At 36.1% G+C, this 27,265-nt stretch overlaps 1 protein-coding gene across 4 annotated transcripts in view; it reads right to left on the bottom strand.

Annotated features, from left to right (window-relative positions):
• Positions 1-6,366: 6,366 nt before the first annotated feature.
• The window catches only part of LOC106152751 (neuroglian-like), a 43,059-nt gene continuing 22,160 nt past the window's right edge, over positions 6,367-27,265 (bottom strand). For 3 of the 4 annotated variants that reach the window (XM_087015281.1, XM_087015280.1, XM_087015282.1), the window contains 23 exons: positions 25,396-25,505; positions 23,517-23,640; positions 22,998-23,182; positions 22,406-22,582; positions 22,076-22,210; positions 21,681-21,783; positions 21,098-21,276; positions 18,757-18,888; positions 18,334-18,483; positions 17,671-17,852; positions 17,111-17,201; positions 16,525-16,812; positions 15,262-15,632; positions 14,688-14,922; positions 14,266-14,396; positions 13,719-13,962; positions 13,243-13,365; positions 12,705-12,899; positions 12,172-12,285; positions 10,632-10,793; positions 10,121-10,246; positions 9,699-9,765; positions 6,367-9,301 (listed from right to left, as the gene is read on the bottom strand). In XM_087015281.1, the coding sequence (XP_086871407.1) occupies positions 9,088-9,301; positions 9,699-9,765; positions 10,121-10,246; positions 10,632-10,793; positions 12,172-12,285; positions 12,705-12,899; positions 13,243-13,365; positions 13,719-13,962; positions 14,266-14,396; positions 14,688-14,922; positions 15,262-15,632; positions 16,525-16,812; positions 17,111-17,201; positions 17,671-17,852; positions 18,334-18,483; positions 18,757-18,888; positions 21,098-21,276; positions 21,681-21,783; positions 22,076-22,210; positions 22,406-22,582; positions 22,998-23,182; positions 23,517-23,640; positions 25,396-25,462 (3,795 nt within the window). In that variant the 5' untranslated portion in view covers positions 25,463-25,505 and the 3' untranslated portion in view covers positions 6,367-9,087. Of the gene's footprint in view, positions 9,302-9,698; positions 9,766-10,120; positions 10,247-10,631; positions 10,794-12,171; positions 12,286-12,704; positions 12,900-13,242; positions 13,366-13,718; positions 13,963-14,265; positions 14,397-14,687; positions 14,923-15,261; positions 15,633-16,524; positions 16,813-17,110; positions 17,202-17,670; positions 17,853-18,333; positions 18,484-18,756; positions 18,889-21,097; positions 21,277-21,680; positions 21,784-22,075; positions 22,211-22,405; positions 22,583-22,997; positions 23,183-23,516; positions 23,641-25,395; positions 25,506-26,955; positions 27,128-27,265 lie in introns of those variants that run through there. The other variant, XM_087015283.1, reaches the window with a different exon arrangement.

Raw genomic sequence — 27,265 nt, 5'->3', positions numbered from 1 at the left:
GCCATTAAGAGACTTGTGTGATCAGTATGATTTGGAGCAGCTGATCAAACAACCTACAAATCACACTATTCATGGATCTACTCTTATAGATGTGATACTTGTGAGCCGAGCTGACAAATGTGTTAAATCAGCAACCATGAATACAGGATTAAGTGATTCGCATGACATGATATATGTTGTGTTCAAACTGTTTGCTGCCAGGCTGCCAGCAAAAACAGTGACTTATCGCAATTATAAGCAATTTAACATGGATTTATACATTCAGGAAGTGAACTACATTCCCTATACTGTGTGTGAAATCTTTGAAGACCCATCTGATAATTACTGGGCTCTTCAAACTATGCTCAGGGAGATTATGGATGAACATGCACCCCTGAAAACTGTCAAAGTGCGAGCCAAAGAGGCTCCTTTTATGAACAAAACCTTACGAAAGGCTGTGCGAGACAAAAAACGACTGCAAAATAAGTTCAGGAGATTCCCTACAGATGCTAACTGGGAAAAGTACAGATCTCAAAGAAACCGGACAACTCGCATAAGGAAACAGGCCATAAAGGACTATTTCAATGCCAAGTGCAGAAATGGACCTAAAAACTGTGATTTCTGGTCTACGATAAAGCCCTTCCTCACAAACAAAGGGTCCAGCGATGGAAACTCCATCATGATACGAACAGAAAATGCCATTGAGACTAAGCCGCAGGAAGTAGCCAATGTGATGAACAATTTTTATGTGAATATTGCATCGCAGATTGGGGGTAACCTTGATCTAGATCAAGAGATGACCTCCAATACAGACTTTGTACAACAGTGTGAAACTTACTTCACTGATCATCCAAGTGTGCAAAATATCAAATCTAGTATGAACAATTGTGATTTCACTTTTGAACATACCACACCAGATGATGTAATGAAAATCATTAAGGACATGGACACTACTAAGGCAACAGGTTGGGACAGTGTACCACCGAGATTACTGAAACCTGTAGCTACATGCCTTAGTCACCACATCACGTCAATCTACAATCAGTGTGTTGATACTTGTGTATTTCCGGATGGTGCCAAACTTGCTGAAGTGGTGCCACTCTTCAAGAAGGATGACAATCTTATCATGAAAAACTACAGGCCTGTTAGTATCTTGCCTGCTTTGTCCAAAGTACTGGAGAAGATACTTCATCATCAGCTGGCGCCTTTCCTTCAGCGGATCCTGGATCCCAGGATGGCCGCTTATAGGAGAGGATACAACTGCCAGTATGTGCTTCTTCGCTTGATCGAGGACTGGAAGCAGTCCTTGGAAAATCGCAACCACGCAGGAGCCATCTTAATGGACCTGAGCAAGGCGTTCGACTGTTTGCCGCACCAGCTCATTATCGCCAAGCTCAGGGCCTACGGCATGTCGCAAAAAGGTTGTGCCTTGATATGGGCGTACCTTTCGTCACGCAGTCAGAGGGTTAAACTCTCTGGACATGTCAGTGATTGGCTACCGCTGGTAAAGGGGGTCCCGCAGGGTTCCATCATGGGACCGATCCTCTTCAATGTCTTCATGAATGACATTTACGCAACGATCACCAGAGCGTCGTTATACAACTATGCTGACGACAACACTCTAGTCGCTATGCACCCAACCAGACAGGAGGTGATAGAGACTCTAACTACAGAGTCAGAGACTGCCATAAAGTGGTTCAGAGACAATATGATGGAGGCTAACCCATCTAAATTTCATGCTATTATGTTAAATGAAACTACAGATAGAAATACTATCAGTATTGATAATGCTAATATCACCACAGAACCACATGTGAAACTATTAGGTGTGAATATTGATGAAAGACTTAATTTTCATTATCATATCAGTGTACTATGTAAGAAGGCAGGTGCTCAACTTAAAGTGTTACAGAGACTTTCACAGTACCTTGATGAAATGTCTAGACTACAAGTCTTTAGATGTTTTATTTTATCACAGTTTAACTATTGTGCTTTAGCTTGGAACTTTTGTGGTGCTGTAGATTGTGCAAAGATGGAACGCATTCAGTACAGAGCCTTAAAGTTTGTGTATGATGATTTTGAGTCTAGTTATAGTACATTACTAGAGAAAGCAGGGTTATCTACTCTTGAGCTTTCTAGGAATAGAGCTGTAATAATTGAAGTGTTTAAATCAGTAAATAAGCTCTCCCCACCTTTCATGTGGGATTTGTTCAGTGTTAAAGAAGTACCTTACAGCTTAAGGAACTCAAATCAGTTGCTTCAGAAGCACTGCAGGACAAAATGCTATGGATTAAATTCATTAGCCTACAGTGGTGCTAAACTATGGAATATGTTGCCAGTATCAATGAAAAATTGTAAAGATCTGGACACTTTTAAAGGTATGGTCCAAAACTGGACACCCCAGTCAAACTGGAAATGTGAATTGTGTGCAAATGTATAGCCTAAAAGGCATTCTGGTTTTAAATCTCAGGTAGCCTCTAAGGCAACATCTCACTTTTATACAATCAATAGTGTTAAACACTTAAATACTTTTAATATTTTCTCAGGTAAAATAACTGCATATAAAAATAAATTATTTATTTATTTAAATTTTATATCACTATTATAGTACTTCACATTAATTTATTTCATTCTGTCGGTGATATTAGCCTGCTATGGCTAGTGTTGTGCTTGTTGGAAAACTGACGTGAAATAAAATTATGTTATGTTATGTTATGTTATGTTATGTTAGAGTGCCCGGTCAAATGCCACTTTCATTTTGCCGCGGACATGACGCATATCTAACTTGACCTACTTATGAGCAGGTCTCATTGACTAATAACACTTCCATGGAGCAGATTAGCAAACAAGGCAGCAAAGCTGTCAAATGTACAGACAAAAAACAGAAAATAAAGATGCAAAAAAGGTCATTTTGTCAATTTTGATGCAATAATAAATAATGCTTATAATAGCACTCTCAGTCAACACTGAATTTTAATCTTGCACAACAGGTAACATGGTCAATAACAGGAGCAGACCCAGAGATATTTTCTGACAGTATTACAAAGTATCTATGTTGATCCATCCTCCATTTTGATGGTCTTCCAACAGAAAAAATAGATACCAGTCAATATAAACTTAATAACCTGACTGCCTTCTGGAAGACCCAGAAGATGGTCTCAATCCACCCCTTCAATAAGATTACAGTTTCAGGACCATGAGAGTTCAAATTCACATTATGAAAGTCTCAATATTTGAAAAATGATGACAGTGCATAAAATAATATTACATAATGTTTAAAGACATAAAAAACAATACAACTGCTTTTGTAGAAATACAGAAAATATGTAGAGCCCCAGGCAGAAGAGAGTTAAAAGTCACAAATGCAAGTGTTTGAGAAAAAATTATAAAGGAAAACAACAAAACTAGAAAAGCACTTTGAGAGTGCAGACCTCTGCCAAGGCAGCAATTGTTGATTATTATTGATAATTGATTGATTATTGATCCGGACCACCACTAAAAACTAATAATTGTCCTCTTTGGCCCACTTCCGACAGTTCCTGAAAATTTCTGCAAAATCGGTCCATAACTTTTTGTGTTATGTGGATGACAGACAAACAGGGGTGAAAATATAACCCCCTTGGCAGAGCTTGAGGTAAATATAATTCCAATGAAGATGCTATTCAAACTTTTAATCTTCCAGTTTGATATATATATATATGTATATATATATATATATATATATATATATATATATATATATATATATATATATAACTTATTTGAAATATTAAACAAAATTTACCTGCATAATTATCACTGCTTCCTTATTATTAATCTAGCAGAGGGCTTTACCTTTGGGAGTTTACAGGGAAATATCAATAAGTGTGCTTTACGTAATCTCATTTAATGGCCTATTAAGGCAAATGACTTTATAACTCTGAAATTGATCTACTGATACCAAGGGTAATTTACAGACTGACCCACTCAAAGGTCTTCAGGCCCATAAGTCACACCTTAAGAAAAGCACAAAACCATAATGCCCAAAATAGGAGACTACCAATCCTGATGCAATAATACATTATGGTTAACTGCACAGTCAACATCAACTTATGCACAACAGGTAAGACAGACGAAAGTAAAAGCATAAGGCTCCAGGCCCATCAGAGTTCAAGTTTATACTTAGAAAGTGCCAGAATGAGAAAAATGAAAATTTCACAAAAAATGCATAAATACAATAAACATGATAATCCAATAGATCTGGTTTTCTCATGAGCTGAAGGCCAATCCTAAAAATCGTACTTGTAAGTTTAAAATCATAATAAGTAGCACAGTTTTCTTTTCATAATGTTTGCAGTAGCAGTGCAAAAAGATTGTTGTCAATTTTGATGTAACATTACATAATAAATTAGAGAATAATTATCACCAATTTTTGTTCATTGACTATAAATAGGATGGACATGTAGAAAATAGGATTATCATTTGACTTCATGTCCATGGGAGCTCAGAGTCCCACAATGAATATGCCAAAAAGATAATGAATATTACACTAAAATGTATAATTTCCAGAAAAAGAAGCCAATTAGACTGCTTTTCTAACTCAGGCTGCATTTTAGTCCTGTGTTTCTTTTTTGAAAGTTTGACAGTCATAAGTAACACGGTTTTCCCATAATGGTCATCAAGGCAGCAGCACCAAAATTTGTGTTTTCTTCTATTTTGATGCAACATTACATAATGCTTAACAGCATAATGATCATCGATTTTTAATAATAAAATATAAGTGTCATGGATTTTCACAAAATGTGACTAGCATGGGTCTTCAAGCCCGTGGAGGTTCGAAGTCACACCTTGGAAATGCCAATATGTGAAAAATTAAATTTTCACAAAAAACTGTTTAATTGCCAGAAAAATTTACCAAACAGACTGCATTGCCTACTGAAGCTGTATTTTAGTCCCATGTTTCTTTCCTGTAAGTTTGAGAACAGTAAGTGACATGATTTTCCGTAAATGGTCATCATGGGTGCAGTGCCCAAAATAGGGGTTTCTTCAAATTTTGATGCAATATTACATAATGTTTTACAGCATAATGACCATCAATTTTTAATTATAAAATATTAGTATCATGGTTATTCAGAAAATGTAACTAGCAAAAGTCTTCAGGCCCATGGAACTTCAAAGTCACATATTGAAAATGCCAAAATGTAAACAAGACAGCACTGTTCTGAAATGGGTTTATTTCCATTTTTAACACTTTTTTAACATAAAACAAAATAAACAGTTTACTGCCATTTTTATATGACCAATGAAGAAAATTGATGAGATGGGAAAAGTATCAATAGAACAGTGTTAAATGTCCAACTTCCTCCATTCTGAGATTCTGAACATAGTGGATGAATGCATCTGACCAACTGTAATGATATGAGTTTATTTCCATTTTTGACACTTTATTACACAATACATGATAACAAGTTTACCATCATTTTTACAAAATCAACTAACAATGTTGTAAAGATGTAGGAAATGTCAAACAAACACTTTTACGTATCTTATTAGTTCAATAATGAGACTGTTAACATGCCTAAGAATTGAATGTGAGGAAATGTGAAAAAACAGCATAACTTCTAAAATAATGGACTGATTATGCTGATTTTCAAACTCAACCTGTGTTTTAGTAAGATTGGCCCCTCCTGTGAGTATAATGACAATTGGCCAATCTGTTTTTCTTATATTGTGTTATCAGTGTCGCATATATATACTGAAAAAAGTGAAAAAACAGCATAAATTCCCTATAAGTGACCCGATCATGCTGATTTTCGAACTTGACCTGCGTATTATGAATATTCATCAGTTCTGTAAGTTTCAAGCCAAAAGGTAAAATGGTTTTCCACTTATCGTGTTATCGGTGCTGCATATATGCTGAAAAAAGAGAAAAAATAGCCTAAATTCACTAAAAATGACCCAATCATGCTGATTTTCGAACTTGACCTGCGTATTATGTATATTCATCAGTTCTGTAAGTTTAAAGCCAAAAGGTAAAATGGTTTTCCACTTATCCTGTTATCGGTGCTGCATATATGCTGAAAAAAGTGAAAAACAGCATAAATTCCCTATAAGTGACCCGATCATGCTGATTTTCGAACTCGACCTGCGTATTATGAATATTCATCAGTTCTGTAAGTTTCAAACAAAAAGAAAAAACAGTTTTCCACTTATCGTGTTATCGGTAAAAGTGCACGGCGACGGCGACGACGGCAACGACGGCGACGACAGACGCAGATGACGGCTATATGTACAGACACATCTGTGTCTGTACATAAAAATGTAACTGTAGGTTTATTAGCAGCCGATATGAACGCTTACATATTTATCATGAGATGAAAAAGCAGAAAAGATTTTAAAAAGTGCCAATAGACTAATTCAGCATTTATTCACAAAAACAAAACGAATACAAACAAAGAAATACAGTTCAAAAATTTAAGTTTCCAATTATCAGTTTCAGTTGGATCTTATTTGATACACAATTTATCATATAAATTCTATGAACAAACTTTTCTTTATCATGAAACAAGAACATTCTATTATAACTTCGATCTGAAAAAAATATTCAGATTGACTATTCTGGTCTGAATACTTGCTCTTTCTGATACAATCGTTTTTTATTCTACATACTTGCACTTTACCTGCATTTTGAGAGAGAAAAAATGTGTGTAAACGCTTTTTCCCAGTCAAAGTTAAAAGGCAATGTGGCTCTGTATTGCAAACATGAAATCTTCATCCATAAATCCAGTAATTCAAAATCCAGAATTATCACCTCTATAAGAACAACTTTCTTATGATCGAGAAAAACACAAAACAACAGACATACATATAATTATTATAGCACCACAGGATCCAGTGTCCAGACACACAATGACCAATAACTGCCAAATAAATATAGTGGTCAACACCTAGCAATCCTGCTAATTAATTGGCACCAGGAGTGTCTCCACAGGATAGGGAATTCACATGACCCTTTATTTAACATGCTCTCATACAAAAAAAGTTGTAAAAAATAAGAAAACACTTCAACAAATCCTGAGTACACGAAATGCTGACTACACGTATGATGCATGTTATTTTTTTAAACAGAAAAGAAATGAGGTACACTGAAAACATTATTACTACATACTTAATGAAAAATATAGGCACTAAGTAGTTATTTACACCTAGCAGATAAACTTATCAAGCTTCACTGCACTCTAAAAACTCTACAATCTTCCATGGGTAAGTCTGGACAAGGTTTGACAGGTAGGTACAAATACCTGTACATTAAATTCCATCATATCTTGTTTCCGATGTCAACACAACATTATGCTTTCTGGAACCTCACCTTAGTCATCATTAGCACCCTTTCTACTAAATAACATATTCAATGCTTGGCACAGTCAAGAAGCACATGAATTCAATCTCAGTAAAATGAAGCACATAAATGTCTATTTTCTACCAATTCTTCATACCTATACCTACGGTCCATACAAGTACCTCTAGTAACGAGGCATGCAGGCACCTGCTATGTTACATCTATGAAGAGATGAGATTAATACAAGTCATAATGCATCATAATGATAATATCAAAATTGCATACATATGTATATATATATATAATATCATAAATTATTTCCTGACTGGATCCACCTTTCATACGCACACATAGAGACAAAATTTACAAACTTGTTTTGTGTGCCAAGGGGCATGAGAGATCGGTCAGTTTAATAATTTATACAAGTCACATTCTAGCAACGAAGTAAATAAAATTAATAATTGAAAACACCTACGAGTAGAATGCCATATCAGCATATATACAAAGCACCTGATGAGAATATACCATAAATATGCAGGTTCTAAAGCTTACTGGTTAATATTGCATTGACGTTTATGGTTCAACATATGTGACACAAACTCCAGACCTAAGACAGGGAAAATATCATTAAATGTTACCTCCTTTCTGTGTACTTTTTAATGAAATTCATCACTCAAATTTGAAAAAGAAGGGGTCAAGATAACTTGCACATTCGGACAAAAACATTTGGTGAAGACACCGCATTTCGGACAGTTCCATTCACAAAACAAAGTACAAACAGAAAACAAAGAGCAGCTTAATCTGCTGTTAATTAGTTACGATGATTGTATTGTCATTTAATTCAGTTTTCAAATAAAACTGAAATATTTAAGTTCAAATGAAATATTGGGGGGTCAAGGAACTTGCATAACAGGTGCCAACCTTTAGTTAATCAGCCAAATAACTCATCTACCAGACTTCTAACCTCACATCTTAAAACTATCAACTACTTTTAACCAATTACTTAGAGAGACAAAACTAAACATTCATTTTCATGCAAGAGTGCCCAGAACATGAAAAAATTAAAAAGTGCATGTTGTGTATTGATTTCAAAACTGGGGCGTTACTTTTCAAGCACTATCTACAAGTGAATGGTCAAAGTAAAAAAAAAATCGCTGTCCCTGACAGCATGTGACTCACACATAGAACATGTGAATTCTGAAGTGCATTTTTAGTTACTTTTAAAGTACACAGTGTATTGTCAATGTTACACAGATAAAACAATCATCATTATCATCATCAAATGAGCAAACATCTGTGTAGAAGAGCAGAAAGGGATAATAATGTACATTGCATTGTTCTGGACGAAAAAATACAAAAAAAATTTGTTTTGGCATGTTGCAAATTTTGAATGCGACACTGTCACAACCACGGTTGCCATTTTGCTTTCAAAGAACGCTTCAGTGGGTTTTCATATTTTTTCATACTTCTCAATGTTTTTTCCTCCGACTAAGGTATAAGTCTTAATTAAAACACATCAGTAAGATGTATCATACCTTAATTTAATCAAAAACAAAAGATATTTTACAAGAATATCTCCATATGTAAAGCATATATGGATTCTTAATAAATCAGCCAAATTCTAAATCAATAAATTTAAGAAAACAGTGACAAGAGACCCCACTGAAATGTTCTTTAAAATAGTTTCACAATTCTGGAATTCATCTCATAATTCAAAATGGACGGAAACCATCTTCAGATTGCAGAATGTCTTTCCACAATCTTAAGGATTATTCTTCCAGAATTCAAAATCAAACAAAAGTTGACAGTGCAGATGGAGACGTTGGCTCCTGTTGTTGTGATGGCGGGGGATTGATGTCCTTGTTGGCGCCATATTGACCAATAAATGACCCATCCTCATTGAACTTGCTGACGTCGTTCTCCCCATATTCTTCCAGACTGTCAGAGTCACTCTCAGGAGGTTTCAGGTCATCCATCGGCTCGTCAACCAGACTGGGATCTTTCCTAAAACACCACAAGGTTTTATTATAAATGAAATATCAAAAGATGTGGAAGTCTTGAATCCATCCAAAGCCCATCAGCACAGAATGTACATAATAATACATCAATATAAATAGACTGGTCAGGGAAATTCTGCAGCATAGATTTTTTTTTTTTTTTTTTTTTTTTTTTTTTTATATAGGGAAAATATGGTCATGCACAATTTTCTTTTTATAATAAAACTGTTTAAAAAGGTTTGAAAAAGGTTACCAAATATGAGAGCAATTTCTAGCAAAATATCCATAATACTTTATCACTGTTTATAAAACTGTCTTCAAAGAAACAGCTTCGGATGATTCAGTATAAACACATTGCATGCATCTTCATAGGGCATACTGCAGCCTGGGATCCCCTCACTTACCCTCTGTTGTATTCTTCAAAGGGTGGAGGTGCCTCTGGACCACCTCTCAGCCTCTCCTTCTCATCCACTGGAGTAGAAAAATTTGTCATATTATCAGCCTTTTCTATCCATATGCCATACAATATATATATACCACATAATGTGTATACACCTGTATATCATCACTGTGTCTGGGTCAGTTTATACTATATATGATATTTGCCATGTACCAAAGCTGTAACATTTGTTTAATGAATGTTTCAAATTATGTGTCATAAAATTAATTTCTTTCCCAATTTTAAGTAGAATACAGAAAAAGTTCGTAATTATTAGTGATTATATGAAGAAGCTGGCAACAAGAAGAGGCATGTCATTCAGTTAGGCTGACTGCACTCAGCAAGAGTCCCCGCTGAGTTGATTATATCTACGTTATAAGGTCTTACCATTGTACTTGTCCCCCCTGGTCCTCCTGATAAAGCAGATCACCACCAGGATGATAATCAGGAGAATGATGACAACCAGCAATGCCACAAACCAACCAGCTTCCTGCACAGACTGGGTGGCAGCCGCTGGAATAATAAACAGAAATTAACAGGTCATAAGAGCAAAGAAATGGGCACAGACAGGCTATTAGAGCACCTGCTAATTGTTGAAGGCGTGGTGAGAAATACCCCATGAAATTGATTCTGATCACCCTTCATGTATTAATATATTTAATTAGATGTCCATGTAACTTGGCCTAATTCATTCATTCATTCATTCAAAATGCTGAGCCAAAACACATTTTTCAATTCATTTTTTTTTTCCAATTTCATTTGTCTGAATTAAAATTCATTATAATCTTTTGAAATCATGAAATTAGTTGAATAATAATAATTAAACCAAACAGCGCTTTAAATAATGTTTATTTTATCTACAAAAAGAAAAATAACTGCTCCAAAAACTAATAGGTACCTGTTCCTGCAGTTCTTGGTGCCTTCATGATACTTGGTGTCTCGTAACCCTCCCCATTCACAGCGACAACACGCACCTCGTATTCTGTGGCAGGGTCAAGGCGGGTCAAGACGATATAGTCCTTCTCTGTCTCAATAGGGGTCTTTGACCAAGTCGTCTCATCTGAAGTGAAGATATTAATAGAAGATAAGGCCACACTTTTTTAATTTTATGGATGACATCCTGCGCGCGCACGGATTTTCGCCCGTTCTCCGAAAAAAAAAAAAAAAAGCCCCCCCCCCCCCCCCCCGCCCCCAACGTAGTCGGTTGTCGCAAACGTTGTTATTGAATTTGCAAGGAAATGAGCTTTCTGCGCATGCGTATTTTAGCCACGTGGAAATGCGGCCACTTTGCTGTCAAATTCATCTCTAGGATTACTTTCAAATTACACAACAATAAAAGTCATAAAGAGAACGGGCGCCATCGTTTTGGATTGGTATGCCATTGATATTGGGCATGGAGATATCACCTTTTTACAATTGTGCGAAAGGCTGGCGGCAGCCGAAACATTTCTGTGACATTCTGTATAAAGCAGCACATTAATACCAGGTTTTCTGTAGCGAAAAAAGGGTCGACAAGGGCGTCGAGGTATTTGGTGGGCTGAAGGTCGGACAGGCCACCTGACAGTTTAGCTGCTTCGTGTGAGTTGAAGTTGACAGAATGGCATCGTCTGAAATGACCTTTAATAGATTTGGTAGTATTAAGCATATCTTTGCATCATTTTTTAAACATTTCTGTGAAGTGTTCAAAATGTTTTAATATTCTGAGAATACAAATAAAGACACACTGTTTGATTGATATTTGTTTTATTGATTGCTATACCAAATGAATGCATGAAATAACCTTAAATAGATTTTGTAATATGAAGTATATCAATTCATGACTTTTTTTACATTTCTACGAAGTATTCACAATGCTTTAATATTTTAAGAGCATGGATAAAGACATATTGTTAGTTTGATACGTGTTTCTGTGGTTAAATTTGTGTTTCCAGCTGTGTACTGACAGCATTCCCTTACTTAAGCAGTTTTTTTTTTTTTGGACTGTTTTTTTTTTTTTCGCCCTCTCGCACCGATTTTGGGGTACCCAGAGGATGTCATCCATAAAAATAAAAAAGTGTGGCCTAAGGAGAAGCTAAAAATGGTGTTAGGATGAAAAAATTTAGGAACTGGACAAGTGTTGTAATATGTATATTCTATAATAAAAGTATTTTAATATATGTCCTATAGGAGTTCAGTGGACTGTCTAGGAATCCTACAGGACTCTACAGGAACCCTACAGCCCTCTACAGTAATCCTATAGGACTCTATAGGAGGTCCTATAGGAATTCTGCCTGTGACATATGCACTTTAGGATTAAGGGTCAACTTCCTATAGGATTTCCTATTGGACCCTACAGGAAATTCTTGTCAAGTGTTTGAAAGCAAAGAGACAGAGAACAGTGGACATTCACACTAATATTCATCATTTTATATAATAATAAGTGCTAATTGGGACATTACCTGGTTTCTTATACTCCACATAGAAACCATATCCAGGGTTCTCGTCAGCGGGTACCCATGTGACCGTCATGGAGGTGGGTCCAGACACAGTGACCAGGTCCGGCCGCTCTGGGACTGTAAAATATTCGAAATTATTTCAAATTTTATGGAAAATGAAAATGTTGGTTTTTGATATTTTAGTGGTTTTGTCATTAAACAGTATGATTTGCCATCTGATTTCTTCCTCTAAGATCTGGCCAACATCCAGTAAAGACAAATTTCAACAGAGTAAAAGTTTCATACTGATTAGATTAAAATGCCTCAACATCCACATGTGAAAATCCTCAAATGAAAATTAAGTCTCTCTCAGGAATGAAAAACTTTACAAGTATTTCATGTTTGACTCTCCAACCAAGTTAAAGAATGTGGACAACGCATTTCCCTTAACAGTCTCACCTAGAAATAATGACCCATTTTACTGTTGCTACCAGTTAAAATGCCTGTGTGTGAATGGTGTAATACAACATTAAGACTAGATGTTTTCAGTGTCTTACATCCCATCGCCAACGTCATCTCCTCCAGAACGGCCTCTTCTCCTCGCCCGGCGCCTGTCCTGGCATACAGCAGTACCCTGTAATTGGTAACTGGGTCAAGGTCAAGTAGTTTGACCTTCATCTGACTAGGGTCATCTATGGACAAGGTCTTAGTGGTGTCCAGTACGTCATCACCACGGCTACGGGTATTGTTTACTGTTGGAAAGAAATTGAAATCAGCATACATCCTTTTAATATAGTTGATAAAAATGTTGAAGTTCTGAAGCATATCAAATAACCTTATTTTACTGAAATTTGTAACTTGATTTTGATTTAAACAGGACAGACCTGTAACTGTCACATTTACAGCCTTTTTAGCTCTATATTTATAAATGTACATACCCATCCAACGTTTTGAATATGAGAGAAAAATTATACACTATGACAGATATGGAATTTAAAATGTCTGTATTCACCAACACAAACTAATTCTGTACGTATGCTATGTTCATATGATAATAATAATAATAATAATAATAATAATAATAATAATAATTACTATTTCTGTATGCAATGTCATATCCTAAGATGTTTCCATTAGGGAAGGCAGGCAGCTCCCAGCTCAGCTCTAAGTGAACAGGACCCTTCCTGAATACTTTGAAGTCTTGAACAGCAGATGGCGCTAGTTGATAGGATGGGAAAAACAAAACTCTTCGATCAAAGTAAAATTCCAAATTTTACAATTCCAAAAGAGACATGCTAACTACAATAAAATGTGTCTTTAATGTAAGACATGCCTTTAAAAAAAAGTTTATTAGGTTTTTAGCAGCGGCTATTGTTGATGCTTAACAGACACATTACATTAAGGAGAGAGAAACTTTTCTCATTTTCTCCATTACCAAAAGACCGTAATAAAAATATCACTGTCAATAAATGAAAACTGATATCTGACTCATAAACTCCCAAAACTGTTCCAAAAACCTTGGTCATTCACAGGATATCCTTAACCATGTTTTAGAATATGTGACCCCCTACCTCCTTCATCAGTCCTGAATGTGACGGAATTACTGGGTTCTCCTGTGTACTTCTTATTTCTAACAGCCACCTGTGCCACGACTGACGTGAAGGGCGGAAGCTGCTCCAAAGTTCCCGATACGTACTGTAAAACTTGTCGCCCAATGCGCCTGTTCTTCAGATCGCGAAGCTCGTTGTTTGGGTTGTTGATGGGGACGACAACGACAGAGGTGTCTTTGGGGTCGTCTTCTGGCCACCATTTCATCTGATATACACATAACAGCATTACTTTTGTCTTCAGTTATTAAAATAATAAAATATGCACTCCAGATAACTTTGTAAATTTTCTGTACAATTTGGTAAACAATGAAATAAAACAAAAAATAAAAACCACTGGTACGTTAGATGGTACCTAAGTTGATGCAGATTTTTAAGTTAACTGCATTTTGTCTTCTGATAATTTTCTGTTTTCTTTTTCTTTTTGCAGACAGATACATATATGGAATGGTTAGAAGTCCCAAGAAGTACAAATGTAGTCATGCTTAAATCAATTGTGCTCTGATCTCACCTCGTAACCAACAAAGAATCCTTGCACAGCTTCGTGTGTTGCATCAATGGCGTCCCACAGGAAGTTGGCCGTGGAGTCCGTAGGGGGGTACTTGTGATCTAGTCGGAAGTTTTGGGGGATCGCATTTGGTACTGGTAGAAAGAAATATCTAATATTACGATATCTCATCATTATGTTACAATTTGTCTTGAATCATCAATTTTCCTTTTTCACTTTCTTTCAATGCTTTATTCTTTAATTAAAATAAGGGCAATTTATATGGTTCTAGTTTACACAGGAAAGCACCTAATTAAAACAGGAATACTTGTCCCAGATTATAAAGTCTTGGTCATGGGGGGGGGGGGGGGGGGGGGGGGGGGGAAGGGAGGGGGGAGGTCTCTCTAAGAATTTTCAACCAAGACACATCTGAGAATCATTCTCACCTCCCTCTCCAGAGAAGCCAATAATTTTCTCGGCTGGTTTCCTGGCAGTCCCCATTTCATTCACAGCTTCTATTGTGATTTCATATGGCACGTATGTCTCTGACTCTATGAGAGCTTCCTTTTTGGTAAAATCATCAATCTTTTTTGTCATTTCAGGGGCATTTGGTTGATCAAGTCGGCGATAGGTTATAAGGTAATGAAAGCCTGGACCGTTCAGTTCTGTTTCATCCAATGCCTGGTCGAAAAATAGATATTTACTACAAAACTAGACCAATCCATAAATTTTTTCAACAATTTAGATTAATTTCACCCAATGAAATGGTCAGACAAATTGGCAAATAGAGCTTAAAACATAATTTCTGATTGTAAAAATGTGATTAATTACTCTTTTAGATGTAAAAAAAATTTTTTAATGATCTAAAAACATAATGAGAATAAAGTACTTCAAATAATTCATGTGTGTGGATTTTTAAAACTGACTACCAACAGTATGAGAAAGACAGTTGGAAAAACTACAAATCACACTGAATCACCAACTAATTTTCCTTCAAATCTCATCCACCAGCACACTTACGTCCCAAACAAGATACAAGGAGTCAGAATCGTAGTCTTGAATTTCTGGGTTACCAGGCTGCCTTGCCGGCACATCCGCAGGGGTACGGCACAAGGTCGAAGTATGGCTACTGGGCTGACTTGTCCCAATTCTGTTCGCAGCCTTGACCCTAAAGTTGAAGGTCATGTAAGGGAACAACTCCACCACGGCACTAGTGTAAGGCACGTTGACGGTCTTGATCTCTACCCATTGGTCGGGATTCCTGGAGTTGTTGTACTCTATGAAGTATTGCTGGATGGGGGCGTTGTTGGGCGGCCCTGGGGTCCACGATATCGAGGCAGACCTGGTGCTACAGCTGTTCAGAATAACGTTGGTGGGGGGTTCTGGGGGTGCTGGAAATGAAACGCAGGGAATGACAAATCTCTGTGTTCTCATTAAATATACCTCTGCAAAGGAGATTATGGTTTTGACTATGTTGGCTTGATATTTGGCAGCCTAACTTAAAATGTTACAATATTTTGGCAAAAACTTTTAGGATAAATCAGAAATGGGCAAACTTAAAATCTATCAGATTACAATGCTGGTTTATCCATTTATTGATGATAATTCGGCTGCTTTGGCAGAGGTCTGTGCTCGCTGAGTGCTCTTCTTCTATATAACTTTTTATAACTTCATAGGTTATCCAAACGTTTCCTCTTAAACTTACATATATCCTTAAAAAATTAAATGTCAACTAAAATATGACTTCATGAAATGATATAGCTTGACTCAAGGAGGAACCGCACTAATGGAAAAATGACTATTGTAAAGATTAAGACCTTGTTTAGGTTAACTATGGATAAACCCTCATTTTACTGCAATGAATTTCAGAAAATATTTGTTTAATATTATATCTAATATACTCTACCTTGTCTTTCCACTCTTAACAAAGCTGCATGCAATAAAAGATCAACAAAGATAATGTCTCTAATCTCAAACTACATTATCATAATATATTTTAAACCTATTAAATCTGGTTAAAATTCTAAAATAAAAATAGCATGCAAATCAGTGAATGATACCAATAATCATAGTACGTAAGGATTATTAGACATCTGTAGTCATTTAAATCTTTTTCTATCATATTTTTTCATCTTTTCTGTATTCCATAAAAAAGATAAAACCATTCAGTTGTACCATTCAAATTAGTTGTACTTATCAGCTGAGAAAATGAAATGTGATAGTTTAACTTTCAAGGAACTGTAATGGAATCTTGTTTTTTATTAAACCATAAACCACACATACCTTCCACTGTCAGAGTAGCTTCTCTCTTATCCTCATCCAAGCCATTGCCAGCCACGCAGGTATACCGAGCATTGTCATTCCTGGATGCTGGGTTAATTACCAGTGACCAATCATTACTTAGGGTGAGGCGGCGGTCTATGTTTAGGTTGATTGGTTGGTCATCTTTTAACCAATAAATACGCAGCTTGTGCTCTTCTGCAGCATCAGTAGTAGCTCCACAAGACAAGACAGCCTCTTCACCTATTGCTACAACTTGATCTGTAGGTGGGTTGTCAATTACAGTTTTTTCTACAAGGAAAATTAAAATAAATTTACAAAATCGTTTTTTTAACATATGAAATTTTTCAGATTTTTTTATTTTGTTTTCCTAATTTTGTGTATCAGAAAAATGTATATTTGCAAGAATTTGGCAAAAAATGAAGCTCTTTAACAAAGTATTTATAAACTTATCAACTGATGCATTTATAATTTTTTCCTTTTGCCTTAGAGAACAATGGAAGAAAACACCTTTAAGTTAGTATATAAATGCCTGATACCACCCATAAAGGATAAGTTAAAAATGTCCACCATGTTTCCAGATTCTCACCTCGGACTACCAGCTCCCCAGACGCCTGGATGTTGCCGTATGTGTTCCTTGCCTTACACAAGTAGTGACCACTATCATCAAGCCTCAGGTCCTGAAATTATCATCATTTTGTTCTTTAATATTTAACTCAACTCATTATCATCATTTCCTCTTAAATATATTTAACCCAGTTCAATGTTATAAAGGTTTTAGACCACTTTTCGAGCAGTTTGGGACTTGAATCTCAATCTATGTCCTTTCCTACAAATAGTCTCCAATTAAGAGGATGTATTCCTCAGGTTAGCTGTCAATTAACACTCAATTCCAATAAACAAAGGTCTGATAATTTTTCTTTCCAAATGATTTGAAATGGTGAATTCTGCGGCGGTTTCGAAAAAAAATCCAACTAAATATTTAAATATTTTAGATACACGTAGACATTTTCTTTTTTTAACTATTATCATTTTTTTTACCTTTTGTTTTTACCTTATACTGATTTTGTGCACAGAGGAAACATGTAAGCCAAAACAATGGCCTGCCACCATAACCAAACCATGTCCTCCCACACCCAGCTTTCCTACCTTAATCACCAAATCTCCATCAGCGGTGACGGTGTGCCTGGCACCACTCAGGAGCTGACCTTCTTTCTCCCACGTAATCTGTGGGATAGGAGCACCAAACACACGACACGTCAGGTTCACTGTCTGGTCAACCACTTTCTTGATGTACTTGGGGGGCTCCGTAAGGAAAATGGGTGCCTCAGCTACAAAGGTCAAAGGTCATATGGGATGTGATGAATGGTTAAACTTTTTGTAACATGAGATGTGTTCCATTCCCTTTCTTCTATCAAATTAAAATATTTATCATTGTTAATTACGTATTAATGTCACGTTTTTTCAAATTTTTCTTCTTCCCCCCCCCTTCCCTCCTCAGGTTTTTCGAGCAGAATTTCTATTGATAAATATTTCACCTCTTCAATTAGTAACTTTCAATTTGCAAGCCCAAATACGAAAAACAAAGACAGTGTAAAGCCACATTCACAACCATTTGATCTGTCCGCTAGTATCGTGATCAAATATGGCGCACACTTGACAATGGATTCTCAGGGGCAGAGCAATAAAATATCGGCATGCTTCCAAGTGGGTCACGTACACCATATTTAATCGATAGACTAGCTGGTCTACAGATAGACTGTATGTGACCACGGCCTTAGTCATATCAATACAACAATATAATCTGCTCACCTAGCACATTCAAGTAAGCACTGGCAAAGATATACCCGTGTTCATTGGTTACATTGCACTGTACCACACAGGTGTCTGCTCGCTGCAGGGACTTGAACTGGAGTGCCATGCCGCCATTGATCAGGCTCCTCCTAGAGCTTGCTGGGATATCTAAGAGGAAAGAGGCAAATATTAGCTGTGTTTGAAGTACTTCAGTGTGTTGGTGATGTCAAATAAAGAGAGTAAGGTGGTCTTGTACAGTGCAACAGGTCTGTCTTTGAATAGGCAGGACTCATGACTGCTTAAACTTACAATTTCTGTCAGCCTATAGCCTTTGCTTTCAACTCTCATTCATTGTTAACAACAAGGCAATCAATGGAGATATTCTCTCTAAGTATTGGTGTCCTGAAGCATGCCTTAACAACATCTTCATCCAATCCTTACCTTCTAGCTTCTCTCCGTTGATGAACCACATGACGTTAGGGATGGGTTTACCGCCAGCTTCGCACCTGAATATCTTGGTCTCTTGCTCCTCAATGTTGGTATCCGTAGGCTTCTCTATCCAGTATGGCTTTCCTTTAAGAAATTAAAGAAAAGGTGTGATTAAAAAAAAATTAACAAGACTAGAAGGCATGAATAATTAGGTTCAGTTTAAGAATTTGCTGATTTTCATTTTTTTTATTGTTAGTTGCAATGTACAATGGAGTTCTGTTATTAGAAGAATCTTAATATCCAAGTTCTACGATATTTCAGTGTATTTTATATTGTTTTATTATTTTTGAATCATGTAAAATACACTTCACTTTCACTTGATATTTTAAAAGCATTCTACTTGTTTCACACAAATTATCTTTTAGTATGAATGTTCTGTGTATATATGTAACAGCAGTATTAAACAAACAAAAAAAAAGTATTTATTTGTTAATTAATTCAACCTTTTCTTAAAAATGGCTGTGTAACCTTAACTGTCGGCCAATTATCAAACCAGGTACAGGTTTCAAACTATCAACGTGAGAAAGTGGTCTAAATAAGCAAGGTGGGTATAACACCAACTGTGAGAAGTTAACAACGCACATGCAACTTCAAACAAATAATGCAAAGTTATCAAATACAGGTAAAGATAGGTTTCAAACTTTTGACTTCAAAAATGCTATTTTAAATAGAAAAAAATCAAGCCCCAAAATCCTAACATCCTTGTTTGGTCTATTCAATATTTAAACTTTTGAAAGAACATTAATGAAACAGTTTAACATCTTAAACCTAAAAACTAGCAATATATTCAGTCCATGTTTCAATACAACGCTGTAGAGGGGATAAGCTCATGAAATCTGAAAGAAACTACTTTTTGAAAAGCGACACTGATACAGCCACCTAATTTTGCAAAAGGGCTGTTAAAATCGCCACCGTGGTGGGGTTGAAATATTTCTTAATTCAAAAAATGTTTCTACTACTGATGCACATATGCAGAAGTTCAATGCATTCATACTTGGATGTAGCATTGTTGTTGAGTTTCTTTCTGTAATAAAAGCCCGTCAAAAGTGTATTTAATAAAGTATAAATTCATAATCTCTTTAAAATCTATAGAATTTAACTAATATCCAAGCATAATTGAGTTTCACATTTTTCTAATTTTAGTTATAATAATTTCCATCCTACCTAAATTAACACAACATAAAATTCATTTAATACACCCCATAAACTTATTGTAATGAACAAAATAATTAACTGAATGTATAATTTACACCGTATGTCATTACTCTTACAGAGAACACACTGTCTCAGATCTTTCTTTTACCATGATAAATAAAAGTTAAACAGACACTAATAATTCCACTTCTGCAAAATCTAGATACCAAGGGCATAAGAAAAACAAATCATTGTGCCACAATAAAACTGTGATGTATGTCCATTTTATCGAAAAAATTTCAGTTAAGATTTCTGCACTTGCCAATTTACTATCATTTATATCTAAAACAAAACCTCTCAAAATAATGTTGCCTTTCTGTGAGACGACTAAATATCCTTTAGTAGAAGATAAAAATATACATGTATTTAATGTTTTGTTTTGTTTTGTATATGGTAAGCATAAGTATAAGCTACTGAGGAGGTACACATATACATATACAGAAATGGAGTGTATTTCAAATATGTGTACTCACAACTCAAACATAAACTATGTCTTTAAACTGATGTATACAAAGTAACCTACTACATTTCATTGGTGAACTGTAACTAGTTTTTACACCCTCATAAAACCACCTGTCACCTGGTTGTAATCAGAGCAAACTTCCTCCAGAATACTTCACAAAGCATCCACACATGGAGCAAAAATTGACCCCAAGAGATCAAAGGAAATTATACCAATTTATTTCAGTAAGTAGATGTTTGATATTCTTTGATACTTTTTTTTCAGTTTCTTGATTTTTAGTGCATGGTTAATAACTTTGTTTCAGAAAAATACTTATGTTGTAAGTAGCAAATAATCCAGGTTCAATTTTTTAAGGTTATAAGAGCTACTGCGTCTGTCTGTCTGTCCATCTACAGTCTGTATCTTAATAAATCTTATTCGTGTGTTTGTTCATCTGTTTGCCTTTTTCAGGCCCAATTCAGAATAGGGGATTAACTAGTCCGAGTGCCAAACACGGCAACCTAGTACAAAGCTTGCCGTCTAATCCTCTAATAGACACTGAATAGGGAAGTATTCAAGTGGGTCGGCCATATCTGACCCTCGGACTAGTTAGTCTCCTATTCCGAATGGGGCTTTAGTCAGATCACAAACATTTACCTTCCACAGTGACTTGAAATTCCCTGTAAGCACTAGGATTGACGCCATTATTTCCCTCACAGAGATACGTCCCCTCGTCCGCCTCTTGGATGTCCTCGATGACGATCTCGTGGCCGTGCTGGGACTGCTGGTATCTGGGGCTGCCTCTCATCCTCCGCCATGTTATTGTTGGGGTGGGACTAGAGGAGGGATTGGAAGATGATCACACATATGTACATCCCTGCATCATTTTGCTGATCAGAACATGCAGAATTGTAAGTTTCTGGTTTTTTATTTCTGTATTTTTTTCTTTTTTTTTCTTGATGTGTGCTAGTTTCTGACAATACTGCAACTGTGTTTACTATCATGGTTAAAAATGTTATCTACAAACAGGGTAATAGTTTGACTTGAGACTGTAACAAAACTTCAGCAAAGGGCAATACTTACTCAACCCACAAATCAGAGAATGAGACTTAATTGTGAGAAGTCATGCTTATTTAATTTGTAATTAACAACTCTACAGGTAGAAATTTAGTTCACATAAAACAGATAGCCATTTTCCACTGTAACATAACATAACATATTTAACCTAACTGTTACTTACTATCCACCAAAAATGCACTTCATTCTCAGCGTCTCTCCCCTCATCTTGATAATAGTGGTAGGCGAGGAGTAGAGCAAGACAGGGGAATTTCGACGAGCTTGCGCTGCAGGTAAATAATTTAGTTTTTATCATCATATGTGCATAGTATGCTGATCAATAATATGTAATACCTTAACACCGTAAGTAAGAAAACTACATAAGAGACTCATCACTCAACACTGTCAGTTAACATTACTTTTAACTGGGGCTGGCAAAAGTGACCGCACCCCCACCCCCCACCCCCACCACACCCAATGCATAGTTACATGTTTGTTATTGCCAAACTAGAGCGGTACAGAAAACAGTTCCCCTCAATGTAAAAAGGTCTGTACACAGTTTAATGGGTATCGTCGTACCAATTGTACCCTGCGGTTCTATCTGAGAGTCTCCGCCCTGAACCGTCGTCCTGATGAAGTTATTGGTCACTGCACAGATGTATGATTTACCATTCTGGGCATCATCAGGAATAATATTGGCGAAGTAGAGATTTCCTGGAAAAATAGAGATTCCTCACAGCTTAAATCCAATGCAATATAAGCACTGTAATTGTTCAAAGGCAAAATTCTAAACTTAAAAAAAAATTGCAGGCATAAAGAATATTGAAATTCAACTCAATTCGACAATTATCTTGTTCTATTGCATACATTTTAAAGGCCTTGTACATTGAACTATAATATTCATCCTACCTTCGTAATCCATGGTAACCCTACTACTCTCCGGCACACGATCTTTCCTGATGTTCCAAACAACGTCGCTGGCAGGAATACTCCTAGGGGAGTCACAGGGCAATTTTAGGCTTTGGCCTACAGTGGGGCGAACTTGTTTGGGTGTCACAACGGGGTTTCCAGGAAATGGATCCATCACTGGGAAGAGCAAAAAAAAAAATTCTCAAACACAACCAGGCATCTTGATTTTTTTTTTTATTAACTCACATTATGTAATCTCATGTATAACTGAGATAAGATTTTTGTCAACTGAAGCAATTTAGATGGAATATCCACTTTAAAGTTAAAGAAATCCATTTATATTCACATAATAAAGACTATCATCTGCTGTGTTATGTGCTCAATTACAGTAGCAATTTCTTCTATACAACTTCTAATATTAGAATAACTTTGTCAAACATTTCTGAATTCCATGCTGTTCCAGTCACCTTCATCAGAAAATGAGGCTACTGGTGCCATGAAAACTTCTTCCCCAGACAAGCACTCACCTGCCCCCCCCCACCCACCCACCTGCTCCGCCCTCTCCATATTCACATATTTCCTGAAGCCTCACCTGCTTCTAAAAGGGTGACCTTCTGGGTCAGCGCAGTTCCGTACTCGTTGATGGCCCTGCACTGATACACCCCCTGGTCCTCGCTGACAGGATCAGAAAACGTCAGCGTGCCCAGACCCCTCTCCTGATCCACGTCTGCATTGGCCTCGGGGTTGAATGGACGGCCATTTTTGGTCCACTCGTATCTAAGAGATTATTTATATATAATTAAATATTTAGTTACGTCAAAAACTGACAATAATATTCAAGATACAAGGGGGATTTTTTTTCAGCCAAAAGTATCACGCTGAAATCTCAAGACAAATTTCGATATCAAACAAATTTGTCTTGCAAGTTCTACATAAAATTCGAAAATCGCAAAAATATTCATTTGACTTGATAAATTCACAGAGAAAATGTATCAGTTTATTCAAACATGTACCCAACAGAAATAAAAAAAATTGAAGATATAAAATTATAAAGAAGACATCTTGAAACACATGGCATCACCAAAGATATGACAGCTAAATGCACGCTTACGTAGGTTCTGGGTTCCCAGATGCCACACACACTATCTGTCTTGACAGTCCTTTCTTGAAAATGATCAGTTGGTCGTCTGACTGCCTTGTTATAGAGGGTGGGTGGGTTTGTCCTGGGGGTACATCTAAAACAGAGAATGGAGTAGAAATATAAATTAAAAAATTCTTAAATTTATCCCTCTTATCATTATGAGACATGATATGTATGTGTACAAGTCAATTTATAATTTTACAACTTTTCCCAGATATGCTGGATGCAAGTTATGCTTGTTGACCAAATGTTTTTATTTTTACCATTTGCTGGATTCAAAATAAAAGATAACAACCATAAGACAAACATGTCAGTTTTATTTTGATATAAGATCTAGGTTCACTTTCAAGACAGCTGAGGCAGCATTTCCTACAAAGACATTGACTTGTTCTGACCCGAGCTGTCCCATAAAACTTGACATAGACTTCATCTGGTAGTTTAAACCTTTCAAAATGTTGTCATGATGGTTTTTCAGTTGAAAAACATTCTTTTACTGATGTCTTTTGGCTGTCAACAGGTTTATAGGGTCAGATCTGACTGTGGATTGGTATATTTAGAAAATAACAGCACTTTACAATACAATTAACAACATCTGATAATGAAAACAGAACATATTTGTTTTCAGAAGACTGGAGATAAGATGAGAAACATAAATCAAGTCATATCTTGTTCTTCAAATGCAGAACATGTGTCTGTTATTTCAGCAAACAGATCCTGTTCATCCGAGGTTAAAAAATAATATAATAAATGATGTTTGAAGCACAAGACTTAGAAAACAAGACTGCTATCTGAGAACATAAATAAAAAGTTGATGACATAATTTGAATCACTGAAAAAATGCTTACTGTCGTTCAGAGGAGATAAACCTGAAATGGCTACAGGTTCATAACTACATGTAAGTGGTTGATGTGTGTTAAGTTTCAGTGTTTTAGAAACTGTAGGAGAAGAACAGATGGCATCCTTTCTTGATTCTCTTGAGCCTACTTAATGATCATCTTCTAAATACATAATATTATATTTAGTACGATAAGCTTATCTTGACAGATTTTTAAACCCAAAATAAGTTTTATACAAATGTCCAGCTTCAACACGATTTCTGATAAGCAGCCAACATCTTAATCATCTCTGACATTAAGAAGGAAATCTTTTCTGCCACATTTGGTTATTTTGGACAGGCAGATTAGTTTTAACTGCTCACTCCCCAGGGGTACTTCGCACATATGACAAGTTCTGAGGGCAGTTTAATATTTTATGAATCGGAGGTTTGTGGCTAGCAATCAGGCGTCAATACCACTGGTACTTCAATGAGTAATTCGTACAGAGAGTAGTAACAGGTCCAGTATTCATACAGGAAGTACTAACAATTCCAGCACTGAAGAATGAGTACAAACACAGTGTTATTGTAGTCGAATTATTTCAGAAATGAATGGGATACAGATTTTCATTGTTGTGCACAAAAGTGCCTTTTTTGTTGCCTTTTTAAACTTACAGGGTGCATAAAAGAGATCACTATCACACTTTTTTTCCCTAACAAACAAGGGTAAAAGGTTGCTTTGTCGTCTGATTCTGATCAAATACCATGCTGCTTATGCACATCCACTGGCTGACACAAAACATGATGATTTATTTAAAGTATATTCCTTTTGAACTTTCAAAATGAAAAAGATTATGAATAAGACTGTATAGCTGACTATTATTAAAATAAGCAGTAACTATCTTAATTTTTATTTTCAAAGTGAAATATTTCATTGTTGTTATGTAGCTGATATTTCAGTTCTTTATTTCTATCAATATTATTAATTTGTTATGCAGGCACAACTTTTGAACAGAAAAAAGCTTCTATACTTACATGATCTCACTGTTGAAATATACAGACAATATAAAGAAAATGCCAGCGCTCGCTGTAATTCTCCCATCCTCCGTCCTTCTTTCACTGCTCTACGTTGAATCCACTTCTATCTGTAAAGTACAAGTATACAACAGTTATTCATGTAATGTCTATGAATAACATGGTCAAAAATGAAGCATGAATCATCAAGGAAAACTGGCACCAATTTTAACCAATATATTGTGAAATAAATAATAATAATAATAATAATAATAATTTATTCAGTTCAAAATATGTCGACTTTTGTTGGCTGTTTGTCCTAATCCTAATGTTACTGTTTGTTTTCATATAAGAAAGAAAAATAGATTATTGTGTAAATATGTTGATATTCAGCATTATGACAAGGAAATGCCAATGAAAAGTTAACAAAAATTTTAACTTCCCAGACAAATGCTACAAATTCTCAACACTAAAAATTCTATGAGAAACAGCCAAACATATTATCTTTCCATTTAAAACATCAGCAATGAATATAGATGTATATCACACAATCATACCAGACATAAACCAAAGTTACCATCTTAAAGCCAGACTATGCCACATAAAGGGCAGACTCCTTGTTGAAGTTCAGACTAAAATATAATACTGTAACCTTTAAATGGTGTCTGAGATATGTACAGAGGGGCCCCTGACAGTATTCGGGAAGATTAGGCAAGTTCAGACACAACACAAGATGGAATGGTTGAAACGAAGAAGTCTATTTCTTACATAATCATCACAACAGTTCTATAGTTAGCATGCACACAGACAGAATCATGCCATGCTGATAATACTAACATCATACAATGGTATGTTAAATATACAGGCCTATCCAACTACCAGACTCGGCACCGAATGATCCTGAATTCACCGGTAGATCGGACCACAATACCCGTTTTCAAGGTGTGTATCAGTACGCGCTTTGAAGTATCAGAGGCGACACCGCTCTTGCCTAGTACGCGATATGATAGTGATGATTCTAAGCAGAGTTGGAAAGTACTGCATCTCATCTCATAACTTGTTCCGGGGTATGATACTGTGAAATGCGTACTGACGCACACCTTGAAAACGGGTAGTGTGGTTCGATCTACCGGTGAATTCGGGACCAGCCGAGTCTGGTAGTAGGGTAGGCCTGAATATATATGGTAAGAGTGGTGGCTGGAAGCCATCTCCTGTATCTTCTGGACGACAGTCAGAACTTTTCAAGTTTACATTGACAGGCATCTATTTATTTCTGTCGGAAGATGGTCAAAATGGAGGATGGATCAACAAAGATAATTTGAAAGACTTTCCGAAATATCTCTGGATCTGCCCCTGAGTAAGCTAAGCCAAGGCACCATAATGAGGAGCCATGTGATCATGCAGAAAAAATGTTTCAGAAAACATTCTATCATTTGTGCTTCAGCTAAGTTTGAGAAATATGAAAAAACTAACCATCATATTATTCAAGAACACATACATGTTCAAGTGCCTATAACATGAACACAACATACTATTAACCAGTATTCATCAAAGTATAGCAAAAATAAAATAAACATCTACCTTAATTCCTGATCTTTTAAGTGTTCATAAGTTTTGGCAATCATATGATTCTTGACTCTAATTACGTAAGCCAAACTGTGTAATCTGGAAATGCTCTGCATGCAACAAGGTCGCTCCCCAAAACATGAATATAAATATGACAGAAATCTCAAGTACTCCAGTAAACTACCGAACTTCTAGGCATGTTTCCAAAACACTGTTGCAACATGTCAGAGAGAAGGGTTTCAGATACCTAAACAACAGTAAATCACATAATATGGTTACATAATGTGGTGCTAATGCAGTACAGAGAAAATATAAATTTCAAATC

Source organism: Lingula anatina, chromosome 6 (genome assembly GCF_051362555.1).
Source record: "Lingula anatina isolate TDL-2025a chromosome 6, LinAna3.0, whole genome shotgun sequence".
Lineage (NCBI taxonomy): Eukaryota > Metazoa > Brachiopoda > Lingulata > Lingulida > Lingulidae > Lingula > Lingula anatina.
The sequence above is the reverse complement of the archived record's forward strand: the minus strand, read 5'-3'. Positions and strand labels throughout refer to the sequence as shown.